At 44.8% G+C, this 15,829-nt stretch overlaps 1 protein-coding gene across 1 annotated transcript in view; it reads left to right on the top strand.

Annotated features, from left to right (window-relative positions):
• Window positions 1–15,829, top strand: part of IPPK (inositol-pentakisphosphate 2-kinase) — a 48,023-nt gene that overhangs the window by 6,843 nt on the left and 25,351 nt on the right. Inside the window, exons 2-6 of the mRNA XM_065946862.1 lie at window positions 1,958–2,005; window positions 4,093–4,188; window positions 7,465–7,531; window positions 10,325–10,446; window positions 11,311–11,400. Coding sequence (XP_065802934.1) covers window positions 1,958–2,005; window positions 4,093–4,188; window positions 7,465–7,531; window positions 10,325–10,446; window positions 11,311–11,400 — 423 coding nt within the window. The remainder of the gene's footprint in view (window positions 1–1,957; window positions 2,006–4,092; window positions 4,189–7,464; window positions 7,532–10,324; window positions 10,447–11,310; window positions 11,401–15,829) is intronic.

Here is a 15,829-nt window from a genome sequence, read left to right as displayed (position 1 = left end):
ACAGGAGTGCTGCTGACTGCTGGCGTTTGTGGAGACTGGCCTTCAAGGCGGACACTGCAGCACCTGTGGGGCCGTTTCTGGTGACAGTTTTGAATGATAAACAGGTCAGTAGAGAAAGCAGTTTTCCTTGAAGCAGACACAACATGACACTCAGAATTTCTTAGTAGGTCTTGAGAAGTAGTGGAGTCCAGGTAAAAAGTGAGTGTACTTTTAGGGGCCTGAGTTTCTGGGAAGTTGGCTAGGATTAGGGTTTCTGCATTATCAACTTTTGTTTTTCCTTGAATTTTGATGAAATCCTTGGCCAGTTGATTCCCGTGATTGAATGCTAATGTCTGCCTGGATTTGGGAGGGGGCAGAGATGGCTGGCTGGCATCAGTGGACTCAGTGGACATGAGTTTGAGCAAGCCCCAGGAGTTGGTGATGGACAGGGTAGCCTGGTGTGCCTCAGTCCATGGGGTTGCAGAGTCGGACACAACTGAGCGACTGAACTGAACTGAACTGAGGGTCTGGTACGTGCCCTTGACCTTGGCTTCCCCGAGTCTGGGCTTGGGGCTCAGGGAGGTGATGGTTGTCTGGGGTTTTGAGAGGAGTGTGTGTCATCAGAGTGGGATGGGAAGTGTCAGGGGGCCGTGGTCTGGGGAAATGGATCTGGTCTCTATGGGCCTTGCTTGCTCACGGCCATGTTTTAAGTGCTAAACCTCTACTTTCTGAACCTCTTCAATCACCAGCCCCTCCTGCCCCACCTGGATCCCCATGCCCTAGACAGCACCCAGACTGCTGCAACCCCCCCCCCCCCCCCCCCCCGCTGTTCACCGCTCCACAGCCCAGGCTCCCAACCAAGCCCTTCTGCCTGGAGCTCTCTGCCTCCATGGGAATGGTTTCTGAAGTTGTCCAAATGGAATTAATCTCCTCCATTACCAAGACTCCATAATACATCCAGGTTATTTCCTTGAAGAATGGCTGTTTTCAAAGGCTGTACTTGTTTAAAAAGTTGTTTGTTTTTTTTTTTTACATTTTTGACATGTAATGTTAGCATTGTAAAAATTTTTTGAAACGTTATATTTTTTGTATGTATTTTTTTTGAAATGTATGTTATATTAACATTGTAAAAAATTGGAAAATCCAAATAAACAGAACTTGAAAAAATTAAGTTCCCCAGTTGTTGATACCTGGACACATGGTTATCTGTTCTGAAGTTTTTTCAGACAGTTCACACAAACGCAGCATGCATATACTTTATCTTAAACAAGGGATAACATCGTATGTGGGTATACAGCTTGATTATGACAAAGTACATGGACCTGTATTCTCATGACCAGCTCCTTCTAGAACCTTTCTCAGGGACCATCCCAGGTGCCAGAGATCTTAGTCTCACCTGTTTTTGAGCTTTACATAAATAGCACTGTACCCATACATTATTCTTGATTACACACAGACACACACACATATATATATACACATATTTATAAAAATAGATTCACTCTGAAAGCCCCCCCTCTGTAATCTTTTTCACTTATCAATGATAATGGCTATCCCTCTGTGTCTGTAAATATGGATCTTCCGTATTTTCTGGTTAATGACTCCATAGTATTCCAGAGTCTGGAATATGTCCCTCTGTATTTAACCACCCTACTGTTGTTGAACATTTAGGTTCATTTGGAATTGAACATTCCAAACATTTTATTTGGAATTGTAAGCAGTACTTTTATATGCAGTAGCTAAAATCTTCTGTGCATCTTTTTTCCTCCAGATAAATCACTGGGAGTGGCCTGACTAGGTCAAAGAGCATAGGTTTTCCTGGTTGCTCAGTGTCCTCAGACACGTGGCCCAGTAATGGCCCTCACTGCCTCCCGGGGTCACTGGGTGTTCAAGGCACTGCCGAGGCCAGCTCCTTCTCCTACCCTTATCCCCAGGCTTTGTGTGGGTACTAATCAGAGTCTATTTTATTTTCCAACAGCGTTGTGTGGTGCTTCGTTTTCTGAAGTTTCCTCCTAATAGGAAGAAGGTAAGGTCAGTGGATTTGCCACCCCATCGTTAAAATAATTATTTAAGAAAAAACTTTGATTTTTTTTTCTGATGCAAAAGTATTAATGCTAATTTTAGAAATTTGAATATGATACAAACATTCACTCCTGAAAGCCGCGTGCCCATCATTCCTGCAGGACCCAGTGCTTTGACCTGCTGGGTCATCATGGTTAGTCCCTGGGTACTGAGTCAGGAGCCTCCCAGACTAGTTCAGAGAGCTCTGCTTATGACTGGGAAACCCAGGGCCAGGCCTTGGCTTTGCCATGGTGATTTCCTTACACCCCGATGCCTCAGTTTCCCTATCTGTGGGGAAGTCTAGCTATGAAAATGAAGTCTGTAATGCTCTGGTAGACAGTCAGTGTTACAAGTCATAGCTGGCAGTTCAGATGGAGCGCTGGGTCTCTGTTCTCTGAGTCACCCAAGCAAAGTACTGTGGGCACCCTTAGAAAACCACTGTTGTTCTGCCACATGCCTACTGACCCCCGAGTTGCAGTGTCTGTCTACCTTGAGGTGTGTATCTAAGTGGTCACAGAGGTCAATATGCAGTAGCCCTGTGGGAGCCTTTCGTCTTTCATGGTCAGTGGGGAGGGCATGATGTGAGCATAGATTCTTACCTTAAAAGGGGAGAAAAGGCCGGAGTTGCAGGTCACACCCACACGGTGGGGGCAGGGCCGTGGTTCTGGATGGTGAGTAGAAATTTGGCTCAAGATCAGGGTGTCGGAGACATGAGTCACCACCTCACCTCATTTGAATTATGGCAAAACAGCCAGAAAAGATGGTGAGGTGGATAGCTTATGGGTGCCAACGGTGGCTGATTGTGCAAATGAAAGGCACTCTTGGGGGTTAGTTTCATAGAATGAGAAGCGGGGACCAGGGGAGAAAGCTGGGGACCGTCGTCACAGTGGGACAGACTGCAGTGAGGTCCGGGGCTGGTATGGTCAGTGCAGAGAAGGATGGCTCAGGATGGGGGGTGCAGCTGCTGAAGAGAATCATGCAGGAGGTCCTGTCTCTGTGGAATCCAGGTGGAGAGGAGAAACATTTTGGAGGCTGCCTCAGTCCTCTCCCCTCGCCCTGTTCCCCACTCGGGGTCTGTGGAGCCTGGCCTTGTGAAGGGTCAGAGTTCTCTGGATGCCTCTATTTTCAGTTCTTCCTCTTTACATTGATTGAGGTAATGTCTTTCAAGGCAACAGTTTGCTGGGGTTTTTTTGTTGTTGATATATAAATGGCTCTATGTGATGCCAGCTGCATTATTTGTGGGAAATTGTGTCTGTTAATTCTGTCAATAATAAGACCTTTTTGTCAGAAGCCTGTGGCCACAGCTCTACAGAACCACTGGATATGTTATGGAGTTTTTTGCCAGGCTTCATCCTAACGCAGTAGTGCCTTGGGATGCAGGCTGTGGTCTGCCTGTGTTATGGTGCATGTGTAGCAGCTCAGACCAAGACCTTCTCAGAGCTTGAGCCATGTGTCAGGCACCATGTGTCAGGCACTGTTGATGAAGACAGCCCTCTTGCTCCTGAGTGAGACCTGTGATCAACCCTTTCTCCTTCTTGCCTTGGGTCAGAGTGAGGGGTACAAGATTGATTTTCTAGCTCACTTAAATCTCACAGCTTATCAACTCTTTAAGAACCTCTGGGGTGAAAGTGTTTTATTTCTACATTTAGAGGCTGAAGAATAAAATCTAAATGTCTAGTAATTTTTGGATGGGAAAGATTTTTAAAGTCAAATTCCTCAGAAGGTATGCACAGGCCACAGGTGGAATTCACATGTGTTCCTGGTGTGAGGAAGGCAGGGCCACAGATATAGTTCTTAAACTTACAGCTTCAGAATCACATGGGGCCCTGAGTAGAATGCAGAGGTGGTCCAGGGGCCCTTGGGGATAGACACTCCATTGATTATGGTAGTCTTCATGGTGGGGCTTACCTTCCTCTGGATCCAGGGCCACTGGTGGTTTTTTGTGGCCACGTACTTGGCAGCCCTGTATGTGACAGGGGCTCATGGTGGTATCAGAGTCTGCTTTCTAGGAGTTCCTAGGCATTGAGGCCTTCTTGTCCTTCTCTTTTACAGACCTCGGAAGAAATATTTCAGCACCTACAGAACATAGTGGACTTTGGCAAAAATGTCATGAAAGAGTTTTTGGGTGAGAACTATGTTCATTGTGGGGTAAGTGATCTTTTTTAAATGTAGTCTAAATTCATGGGCACATTCTGTAACAAAATACCAACTCCTTAATTATAGTTTGAAAGTTTGTGCTTCACAGTAACACCTCATGTTAGTTACAGAGTTTCCAAGTGCTTTTCTCATTTTTGCCCCATGAGGTAGCAAAGCAGATCCTGTTATTTTCATTTGCTAGCTAAGAAGCATGGGATTCTGAGATCCTTTGTCAGACCTTAACTTGCCGGGACCCCTGGGACTCCACCACTCCACCCTCGGGGGGGCACTCAAGTTGGTGAGAGCTCTTGAGTGAGGTCCAGGCAGTAGCCTGGATCTTTAATGGGCCCTCAGAGCAAGGTAGGGAGAAAAGCAGGCCCCCGTACTGGGAGGTGTGATCTGGTCTCGTGGGAGACCCCAGCTGAAGCTCAGGTGGGGTGATGGCGTCCACCTGCCTGCAGGTGGTGTCGCTTATGGAGAGGAGTACTTGTTACAGGCAAGGTCTGCTGTTTGGATGCTCATGGAGAGGGCAGCATAAGAAGCCTCAGTGAAGTGGCCCTGTGATCCTGGCAACCCTCAGAGCAGATGGCTGTGGTCCGTGTCTGGGACAGTCACTCTTACGCCTTGGCTTTGATCCCTGCTGCCCCTCTGCTTCTGCTGGCCTTACTGTTTGTCTTAGGTCAGAAGCCGGAACAGATGATCAGATTTGTCGTTTTGAACAGAGGGAGGAGCGCTGCCTGTTTTGCACGTTCGGTACCTTGTGTGCATCTTGAGAAAAATGATGCCAAAAAGGTTCAGTGAAAGTTTCTTTGAAGCTTAAGGATCGCCTGGCAAAGTAGAATTTTAAGTGGCTCTGACAGTCAAGTGTCCTCCTTGGACAACTTAGGGTGTACTGTGGGTGGTGCTTCTCTGGGATCCTCAGGGCTGTGGTCTTCTCTGAAGACTGGGGCTAAGGATCCTCTTCCAGGGTGGCCCAGAACCATGGAGCTTGCAGTGTGGTGCTGGCCGCTGACCTGTTGGCTGGGCTCAGCAGCTCCCCATGTGGACTCTCTGCAGGGCTCTGAGCATCCTTGTGGCTCAGTCCTGACCCTTCCAGTGCGCAGTCTGAGATGACCTGTCGAGAAGTTGTGTCTGTCATTTCCACAGCATCCTGGGGTCTCCACAGATCAATTCTAGGCAGTATGGGACTACACAGAGGCAAAGGCCACTGAGGCCATCCTGGGGGCCGGCACCACCCCTCCCCAGCTGTCCTGTTAAATTGTGAAAGCCTGAAACCCACTGCCTGTGAGAACCTGAGTAAGTGTGTGCTGGGCGCCACCAACTTCTTGGCCTGAACGGTGTCAGAGAGAATGCAGGTGTGCCGACTACCAGTCCTTCTTGGGGCGAGAGGATGCTCATCTGACCAAGTGGGAGTGTTTCTCTGTCTCACTCAGGGGCTCTAGACCTTTCTTCTAGGAGGGGCCAGTGGTGAAGAAGAGTGGTGAGGAGCTTGCGGGTCCAGCCAGAGGCAGCCTGGCAGGTGGGAAAAGCACTGGGATGTCCCTTCAGGGCCTCAGGCATGCTCTGACTCCCAAGTTTGATTCTGTTTGTCCACAGTGGACAAGGCTCTGGACCTGTGAGGTGGATTCACAAGGTCCCATTTTGGGAATATTCACCCTGTTGAAGACACTTCAACATGAAGTGTCTTCGCATGAAGACACTTCGCATGAAGACACTGCCAGAGTGAAGCACAACCTGCCTTTCCTCCAGGTGGCTGTGGTAGTGAGAGGCCCGCCTCTCAGGCCCGGCACTGTTGAACGTGGGATACAGAGCACGTCTCTGGTCCAAATAGGACCATATTCAGGCAGAATCAGCATTTGTAAACGATACGGTTTTCTCCTCCTGATGATATGAGCTAGGTTAGAGGGGAGCCCTGTTAAGAGTGTTTCCCTCTTCTGTGTCCTGAGATAAGAAATGACTAGCCCAGTGGTGAGAGCAAGGCTCAGATAGAGAGACAGACACACCCCTTGTGCCATGCTGCCTCCAACCCTGCCTGGCTGGTTTGGGGACTGATCTGGGCCTGTCTTCCTGTGAGTTGGAGGTTAGGTGGGACAGGGCGTGATGGAGAAGGTGTGGCATGTAAATGGACAGGATTCCAGCATCCTCTTTCTAGGCCAGTCTCTTCCATCCCTTTGGGATTCTTTAGAAGTCAGAATTCTGCCACCCTGGAAATACAGGGAAGAGTGTGAGCAATGTGGATTAAATAGAAACTCTTAGTTTGGGAGATTGCAAAGAAACAGCAAAGCAGAAAGAAGTTGCTTCTTTGTTTTTTGCCCAAATGCACCAAATATTGGCCATCCTGTAGCTGATGGGGGCACAGGACGTCTCACCTGGGGTTTTATTTTTTTTTAAGTTTATTTTATTAGGCTATGCTGAGATTTAGTTGTAGCACATGGGATCTTCGATCTTTGCTGTGGCATGTGGGATCCTTAGCTGCACCTTGCAGGATCTTTTCAGTTGTGGCATGTGGGATCTAGTTTCCTGACCAGGGCTCAAACCCTGGCCCCCTGCGTGTGGGAGTGCGGAGTCTAAGCCACTGGGCCATGAGGGAAATCCCTTACCCAGAGATTAATATTTGATCAGACCCTGTTCCTTGAGCTGCTTCTCAGATGGGAATGTGAGAAACCTCAGGTTGCCCAAGGAGACCACTGGTGAGGAAGTTTTTGCAGACAGAGGGCTGTCTCGGGCCCCTGTTCTGCCATCCACAGACCCCCGAAGAATGAGGATGAGGTCTCCGTGAGAACACAGGAGCTGCCTGAGGAGCGTTCTCTGGAACTGATTGTGGGTGACATTGGGCACGCTGCTAGCCACCGCCATTGTGGACACCAGCCACCCTGAGGAGGGCCTATTCTTGTTAGTGCACAGAGATGTTAGTGGTGAAGAATCCACCAATCAGCGCAGGAGACACAGGAGATGTAGGTTCGATCCTTGGGTCGGGAAGATCCCCTGGAGAAGGAAATGGCAGCCCACTCCAGTATTTCTTGCCTGGAAAATTCCATGGACAGAGGAGCATGGTGGGCTACAGTCCATGGGGTCCCAAAGAGTTGGACATAATCTGGACATGTCCTTAAAATAACAGAGCAGCTTTTATTCCCAAAACTCACATACTGAGTGTTTTTTTAATGTGGTAAAATATACATAACATAAAGCTTACCATTTTAACCATTTTAAAGTCTGTGGTTCTGTGGCGTTAAGTACGTTTCCCTTGTTGTGTAACACACACTGAGTGTTTCTTATTTGCTCTTACAGGAAGTTGTTCAGCTGCCTTTAGATTTTGTGAAACAGCTTTGCTTAAAGATACAATGTGAAAGACCAGGTAAGGGTTTCTAACTTACAAAGTTTATAATATTCCATTTGAAAAGTGTTTGATGTTAGATAGATACAGTTTTTAGCAACTCTTTTGCCAGGAACTTCATTATCAGGGGTGGAAATCCTAGGAGTTTGTGAATACAATTCTGGGTGTCAAATATGCAGATCACTGCAGGGAATATATGACCAAGAACTAATTCATAAAAATACAAATGCCTTTGAGGGGCAAAAGGTAGCTGAAGGAGGTGGAGGAGAGTTAGGGAAAGGAAGGTGGGCTCTAGGGTGGTCTGGAGGAGTCCAAAAGAAAACCAGAGCAGACCTGAGCTATGGAGGGTGGGCCAGGCCCTAGAGGAGGGCAGTCCTGAGGCCCTGCTTTCAGAAGCCAGCACCACCCAATCTGCTTAGCCTCTTGAGGTAAGCTGGGAGACTTGAGTTTTTGTACCTCCCACCACACCTCACTTACTTCCCTGAATTCCGGGAGTTGGTGATGGACAGGGAGGCCTGGCGTGCTTTGGTTCATGGAGTCGTAAAGAGTCAGACACGACTGAGGGACAGAAATGGAACTGGATCACCATACATAGCTTCCTCCATCACCACACATGATTCTACCCAGCAGTAGAAATGTACCCCTCCCCCCACATATACTTGCTCCTCCTCATCTCCCAGACTTTCCCCCTTCACCTTCTGTACCTTTCCCGACTGGCCATACCTTCCCCATCATCACTAATATGTTCCCCTATCAAACCAATTACCACGCATAGCACCCCCCATCACCTCCAGTACCTTCTTTCATCACCTCACATACCCCCCATCATCTCACAGACCACCCCCATCACATTCCCCAATCACCTCACATACCTCCCGCATCTCTTCCCATACCTTCCCCCAATTACCTATCTTCCCCCATCACCTCACATACTTTCCCCATCACCTCACATACCTTCCCTTATCACCTCACGTACCTTCCCCCATCTCCTCCTATACCTTCCCCAATCACCTGTCTTCTCCCATCACTTCCCATACCCTTCCCTCATCATCTCCCATACCCTCCCCTCATCATTTCCCATACCCTCTCCCCATCATATCACATACCCCTCATCTCCTCATACCTCCCCACATCACCTCCCATGCCTTCTCTATCACTTCCCATACCTTCCCTTATCACCTCACATAGCTCCATCACCTCCCATACCTTCACCCATCACCTTGCATACCTCCCATCATCTCCCATATCCTCTCCCTGTCACCTCACATAGCCCCCCATCACATCCCATACCTTCCCCTATTATCTTATGTGTTCTCTGCCCATTATTTCCCGTACCATCTCCGCATCACCTCACATACTTTCTGTCTCTTCACATACATCCCCCATCACCTCATATATTTTCCCCATCCCCTCACACACCCTCCCCCATCACCTCCCATACTTTCCCCTAAGACCTCACATCCTCTCCAACATCCTACCATCTCCCATACCCACTCCCTATCATACCCCTTACATACCCTCATCTCCTCATATACCTCCCCCATCACCTCACATATCTTCCCTCATTACCTCACATACCCTCTCTCCCATCACCGCATATATCACCCCATCACCTCATAACTGCCCCTCCCCATCACCTCACGTAACTTCTCCCCCATCAGCTCAGGTATTTTCCCTCCATACCCTACACTTACTCGTCACAGTAGTGACACTAACCATGTTAAAGCTTTTCCTTTCACAGTCAGAGACAGGGATGCAAAATTTATCTTGTTAAGGAGTGACATGTCTCTTCCTAAATCACAGCCAGGCAGTCAGAGTGTGTAGTAAGCCAATATGAAATTTTTTCTGTATTTGATTAGGAAAATGAAAGAAAACAGGATACTGTGCCCTGTAGCCCCTGGTTTGGGGAGCAGTGAGGAGCAGGGCTTCATGGGTGGAAACGGCCAACGAAGGGGAAGGAGGCAGCAGCCTTGTTCAAAACCTGGACTGTGTCTTGGCTCTGTTTTCCTCATCTAGACAGACTGCTTTCTAGTTACCAGTGCCATGTAGCATCGTTCGTTTTATAATCAGCAGTTATACTACTTAACAGTAATGAGACTGTCCCTTGTTGTAACAGCGACTCATACTCAGCCTTGTTGTGTGGAAGGAGGAAAGGTGACTTCTCTTGGGATCTAGAGGCCATATCGTATGTGACTGTCTACAGTATAACTTCTAGTAGTCAGTGCTGAGGAAATGTTAGTGTTTGAATATTCTGAAGGAAGCTTTAAAAGGAAGGTAGTGGCTGTTGCCACCTTCCTTTCTGAACTTCTGGGTTAAGGGAGTCAGCAGAATTGGGGGGCAGTTCCCAAGATCACTCTCACTTTTGATGGCAGCTGCATATTTGGGGGTCCCCAGGACCAACCTCAGGTCTGATAATTTGCTAGGAGGACCCACAGAACTCACTGTTATTCTCATGGTTACGGCTTAGGGACACAAGTTAAAACCAGCTGAGAGAAGAGGGGTCAAGGTTTTTGCTGGGACTTGGGTATGTAGACACAGCTGGCCACCTGTGTGGCTGCCCTCAGCCCCCAGCCCCTCTGGAGGTGGAGCTGGTTAACTCCGAGGTCCAAACTCCTACCAGGAATCACAGCATTATACTTGTGTGACTCTAGGTCCTTATGTAGACTCGTCAGGCAGGATAACCCAAGCTTTAGAGGTGACCTTCCAAAAGCTGAGTCTGAGTTGATGCTTCCCGCAACAGGAGTCCAGGTTGCCGTGGAGTTGTTCGTCACTCTTGTACTGACGCTCAGTTATTTTCCTTGCTCTGTTTTCCAGAATCGCGCTGTGACAAGGACCTGGACACTCTCAGTGGTTATGCTCTGTGCCTTCCCAACTTAGCCAGACTTCAGACCTACCGTTTTGCAGAGCACCGGCCGATTCTGTGTGTGGAGATCAAGGTGAATATTTGTTAAAGGGGAAGTGGTGTTGGGGAGAAAGGAGAACTTGTAAATCCATGGGTCATCTGCCTGGATTTGCTTTCCCCACCTTGAGGTGGGGCTCCAAAGGATGTTGCTCGTCTCGTGGAGGTCAGTGACTACTGGATAAGGGTCACTCCCCTGCCTCACCTCATGGCTCCCTGTCCAGAGTGGCCGCCTGAGTCTCCCTCAGGAAGCCTCCCTGGTATCTCGTTTCCTTTCTCCAAACCTCTGGTGGTGACTTCTGGGTCATGCTCTTGGCCCTGAGTGTTCACACTCCGGATGTTCAGTGTGGACGATGTTCTGCTTCTCTAAACAGAGGCGAATGTCTCAGGCGTCACAGATGATTCAGTGCCCTGACACTAGGCAGTGGTCTTACACATTGTATGTGAAAACTCTGGATTTTAAAAGACAACCAGAATTTCAGACATTCTGGGATCCCAGGAACCATCAGATGAGCACCATTCTGTTCATGCAGTCTTATCAGAGAGACCATGGGTTCTGCTTCTTGGAGCTGAGAGTGTGGGACAGATCTGCACTCATAGAGTCTTTCCAGTCTTGTTCTACGATGAAAACAGGATTACTCTGTGTTCCACTTTGTCAAGCCAGCAACTGAGGCCTCCTTGTTTTTCTCTAGGGAGAGTTGTGGGTGGATTCTCCAGTGGCAAAGAGATACTTACAGGGTACAGTGAGGGCGGCATCAATTCCCACTGGGGACTAGTGGTAAAAGCAACTTTGGGACTGTTTAGAGCTAACACTTCCCGAGTCTCCTGGGAATTGCACTTCACTGTCCTGAATGTACGTGTTTGCTCCCTGAGCGTCCTTTCCTCCTCACCTGTCTTGCAGCCCAAGTGCGGGTTCATCCCCTTCTCCAGCGACGTCACCCATGAAATGAAGCAGAAGGTGTGCCGCTACTGCATGCACCAACACCTCAAGGTAGGAGGGGTTGGCCAGTCGGGGTCTCTCTGCACAGAGCCTTGGGGTAAATGGCTGGGTCGTCTAGAGTTTTTAGAGGAGTGACATAGAATGGAAAACTGGATATAAAATAAACACTGTTTACTTTTTATTTCAAAAGTAGTTCATCTTTTTCTTCTTAACTGAGATAATTATACATATCCTAAGGTTTACCCTTTTAAAGTGTATAATCCTGCAGATTTTAGTCTATTCGTAAGATTGTACAACCATCACCACTGTCTAATTCCAGAACATTTCATCATCTCAAAAAGAAGTCCTGTGCCCATTATTAGTCACCTGTTGTCCTGCCAACCCTTGGCCACTACTGAATCTGTGGATTTGCTTTTTCTGGACATTTCATACAAATGGAAAGACACAAATTATGGCTTTTTGTGACTGTCTTCTTTTAGTTAACATAATATTTTTGAGGTTAATATGTGCTGTGGCGTTTATCAGCACTGCATTCTTTTTATGACTGAATAATAATCCTCCATTGTATGGGAACATCTTGTTTATCCATTCATCTATTGATGGACATGTGGCTTCTTCATTTTGGCTAGTGTGAGTAATGTTGCTATAAATGTGTGTGTACATGTACATGTTTGAGTCACTCTTTTCAGTTCTCTTGGGTATATTCCTAGGAGTGGAATTGCTGGGTCTTGGGGGAACTTCTGTTTAAAGTTTTGAGGAAATGGCAGACTGTTTTGCATAGCTGTAGCACAGTTCTGTATTCCCCCCAGCAGTGAACGGATGTGAGAGCTGGATCATAAAGAAAGACCATAAATGAAAATTTTGGGAGATAGTGAAGGACAGGGAAGCCTGGCATGCTGTAGTTCATAGGGTTGCAGAGTCTGACATGACTTAGCAACTGAACAGCAGCAGCAACAAATGTATGAAGGCTTCAGTTTCTCCACATCCTCGCTTCACCAGCACTAATTATTATCCCTGTTTGTGATTTTAGTCATCCTAATGGATACAAACTAGTATCTCAAGTGATTTTCATTTGCATTTCTCTAACTGTTGGTGATGTTGAACATCTGTTCGTGTGCTTATTGGCCATTTGTATGTCTTCTTTGGAGAAATGTGTATTCAAATTCCTCACCCACTTTTGAAATGAGTTGTGATTTTTTAATTTGTTTTAGGGGTCCTTTGTATATTTTGGATATTAATCTCTTTATCAGATATGTGATTTGCAAATATTTTCTCCCATTCTGTCAGTTGCCTTTTTACTCTGTTGACAGTGTTGTGCAAAAGTTTTAAATTTTGATAAAGTCTAGTTTGTCTTTTTTTACTTTTGTTGCCTATGCCTTTGCTTTCATATTCAAGAAATCGTTACCTAAACTAAGGTCATATGCTTTTCCCACATGTTTTCTTCTAAGAGTTTTATAGTTTTAGCTCTTTTGTTTTGGTCTTTGATCTGTTTTGAGTTAGTTTTTATATTTGGTGTTAGCTAAGGGGTCAGCTTCATTCTTCTACATGTGATATCCCGTTTTTCCAGCTCTACTTGTGAAAAGACTGTCATTTCTCCATTGATTGGTGTTGGTGGGTTTATTGGCTTTATATTAATTCTGACCTTCTTTCTGTCGGTCTGTCCTTATGCCACTCTTGTTGAAATCAGGAAGTATTAGTCTTCTTGCTTTGTTTTCTTTTTCAAGATTGTTTTGGCTATTTGAGGATCCTGACAATTACATATGATTTTGAGATTTGGATTTTTTGTAATTGCAAAAAATTACAGTTGGAATTTTAACAGAAATTACAGGAAGCTATAGATCACTTTGGATAGTGTATAAATGTTAGTCACTCAGTTGTGTCCAACTCTTTACGACCCCATGGTACTGTATAGCCTGCCAGGAACCTCTGTCTGTGGAATTCTCCAGGCAAGAATACTGGACTGGGTGGCCATTACCTTGGGATCTTCCCAACCCAGGGATCAAACCTGTGCCTCCTGCATTGCAGGCAGATTCCTACCATCTGAGCCACCAGGGAAGCCTTGCCATCTTAATAATACTAAGTCTTATAATCCATGAACACAGTTGTCTTTCCATTCATTTAGGTTTTCTTTAATTTCTTTCAGCAACATTTTATAGTTTTCAGTGTACCAGTCTTTTGCCAGTTTGGTTAAACTTATATCTAGGTATTTTATTCTTTTGGAATATTGTAAATGTTATAAATAGAACTGCTTCCTTAATTTCCTTTTTGGTTTGTTTGTTGCTGGAGTATAGAAACACAACTAATATGTGTGTTGCACCCTACAACTTTGCTGCATTTATTTATTAGCTCTGGTAGCTTTCTTTGTAAATTCTTTGGAATCTTCTGTGTGTGGAATTGTGTCATCTGTGAATAGAGTTTTACTTTTTCCTTGCCAATATAGATGTCTTTAAGCTTCATAATTTCCAAGAGACCAGCTGAGATTTTGACAGGGAATCATTGTGCTGCACATTTGTGTGTGAAGTGTTGCCGCCTTACCAGTATTAGTACTCTGTGAATGCAGGGTTTTTTCATTTATTTAGGTCTTTAATTTCTTTCAGAAATGTTATAAAGTTTTCAGCATATAGGTCTTATATTTCCTTTGTTGAACTTATCTTAAATGTTTTGTTCTTGGAGATGCCATTGTAAGTAGGGGCTTTCCTGATGGCTCAGATGGTAGGGAAGCAGCCTGCAATGCAGGAGACCTGGGTTTGATCCCTGGATCAGGAAGATCCGCTGGAGAAGGAAATGGCAACCCACTCCAGTACTCTTACCTGAAGAATCCCATGGGCAGGGGAGCCTGATGGACTACAGTCCATGGGGTCACAAAGAGTTGAACTTTGGACTGAGTGACTAAGCATTGTAAATAGAATTTTTTAATATGTAATTTTCAAGTTGTTTATTGCATATAAATACAATTAATTTTTTGAAATAAATATATGTATTTAATTGTAATGAAATATACATGACATAAAATTTACCATCTTAACCATTAAGTGTACAATTAAGAGGTATTAAGTACGTTTACATTGTTGTACAACTATCATTACCGTCCATTTCCAGAATGTTTTTTGTTTTGTAAAACTGAAACTCTACATCCATAAAATAACACATTTCTTCCTTTCTCAGGCCCCTGGCACCCACCATTGTAGTTTCTATCTCTGTGAATTTGACTACTGTAGGTACTTCATATATGTGGAATCATACAGTATTTGTCCTTTTGTGACTGATTTATTTCACTTACCATAATGTCCTCAAGATTCATCCATACCGTAGCTTGTATCAGAAGTTTCTTCCTTCTTAAGGCTGCATAATATTCATTGAATGTGTATAATATATTTGGTTTATCCCATTCATCCATTGATGGTCACTTGGGCTACTCCCATTTCTTGCCTTCTGTGAACATGGTTGTGCAAATATTTCTTTGAGACTGTGCTTTCAGTTTTTTTGGGTATAAACCCAGAAGTAGTAGTACTGAGTCATATGATAATTCTGATTTTAATTATAAGTACGATATTATATAGAAGTAGTAAGAGTGGTTATCCTTATCTTGTTCCTGGTCTTGAGGGGTAAAGCTTTTGGTTTTTCACTGTGGAATGTAATGTTCTCACTGTAAGTTTGTCAAAATTTTTTTTCTATTTTTAGAGTTTTTTTTTTTTTTTTTTTAGAGTTTTGTTTTTTAAATCATGAAAGAATGTTAGATTTTGTCACATGCTTGTCTTGCATCTGTTGAGATGATCATGACATATTTTCCTCTTTCTCTTAATATAGTGTATTATGTTGATTGATTTTCATATGTTGAACCACCCTTGTATTTGATAGATAAATGCCACTTGATGAAGGTGTGTAATCTCTTTAGTATGCTACTTATTTTGGTTTGTTAGTTTTTGTTGAGGATTTTTTCTTGAGGGATATTTGTAGTTTTTTTCTAGTGATGTTTTTGTCTAGTTTTGGTACCAGGATGATAATTGGCTTGATAGAATGAATTCGGAAGATTTCCCATCTTTTACTCTTCAGTTTTTTGGAAGAGTTTGAGTGTTGGTGTTGATTTTTCTTTAAACATTTAGTGGAATTCAGTAGCAAAGCCATCTGGCCCTGGGGTTTTCTTTGTTGAAAGATTTTTGATTACTGATTCAGTCTTTTGTTATGTCTGTTTAGATTGTCTATTTCTTCTTGAGTCAGTTTTGGTAGCTGTATGTTTCTAAAGAATTTGTTCATTTCACATAATTTGTTGGCATATAACTGTTCACAGCATTCCTCTAAACTTATTTTTATTCCTGCAAGATTGATAGTACTATATTTTCTTTCATTCTTAGTCATTTGAGTCCTGTCTTTTTTTTTTTGCCATAAGCAATTATCCTGCTAATTGATTTTTTTCACTTGAATAATCCTTGAAGATTGTTTCTCACATATCTGTCAAGGCTTTTTTGTTGCATATTTGGAT

The sequence above is a fragment of the Muntiacus reevesi genome, chromosome 10 (genome assembly GCF_963930625.1).
Source record: "Muntiacus reevesi chromosome 10, mMunRee1.1, whole genome shotgun sequence".
Lineage (NCBI taxonomy): Eukaryota > Metazoa > Chordata > Mammalia > Artiodactyla > Cervidae > Muntiacus > Muntiacus reevesi.
Note: the sequence above shows the minus strand (reverse complement) of the source record. Positions and strands in the feature narration are given on the sequence as shown.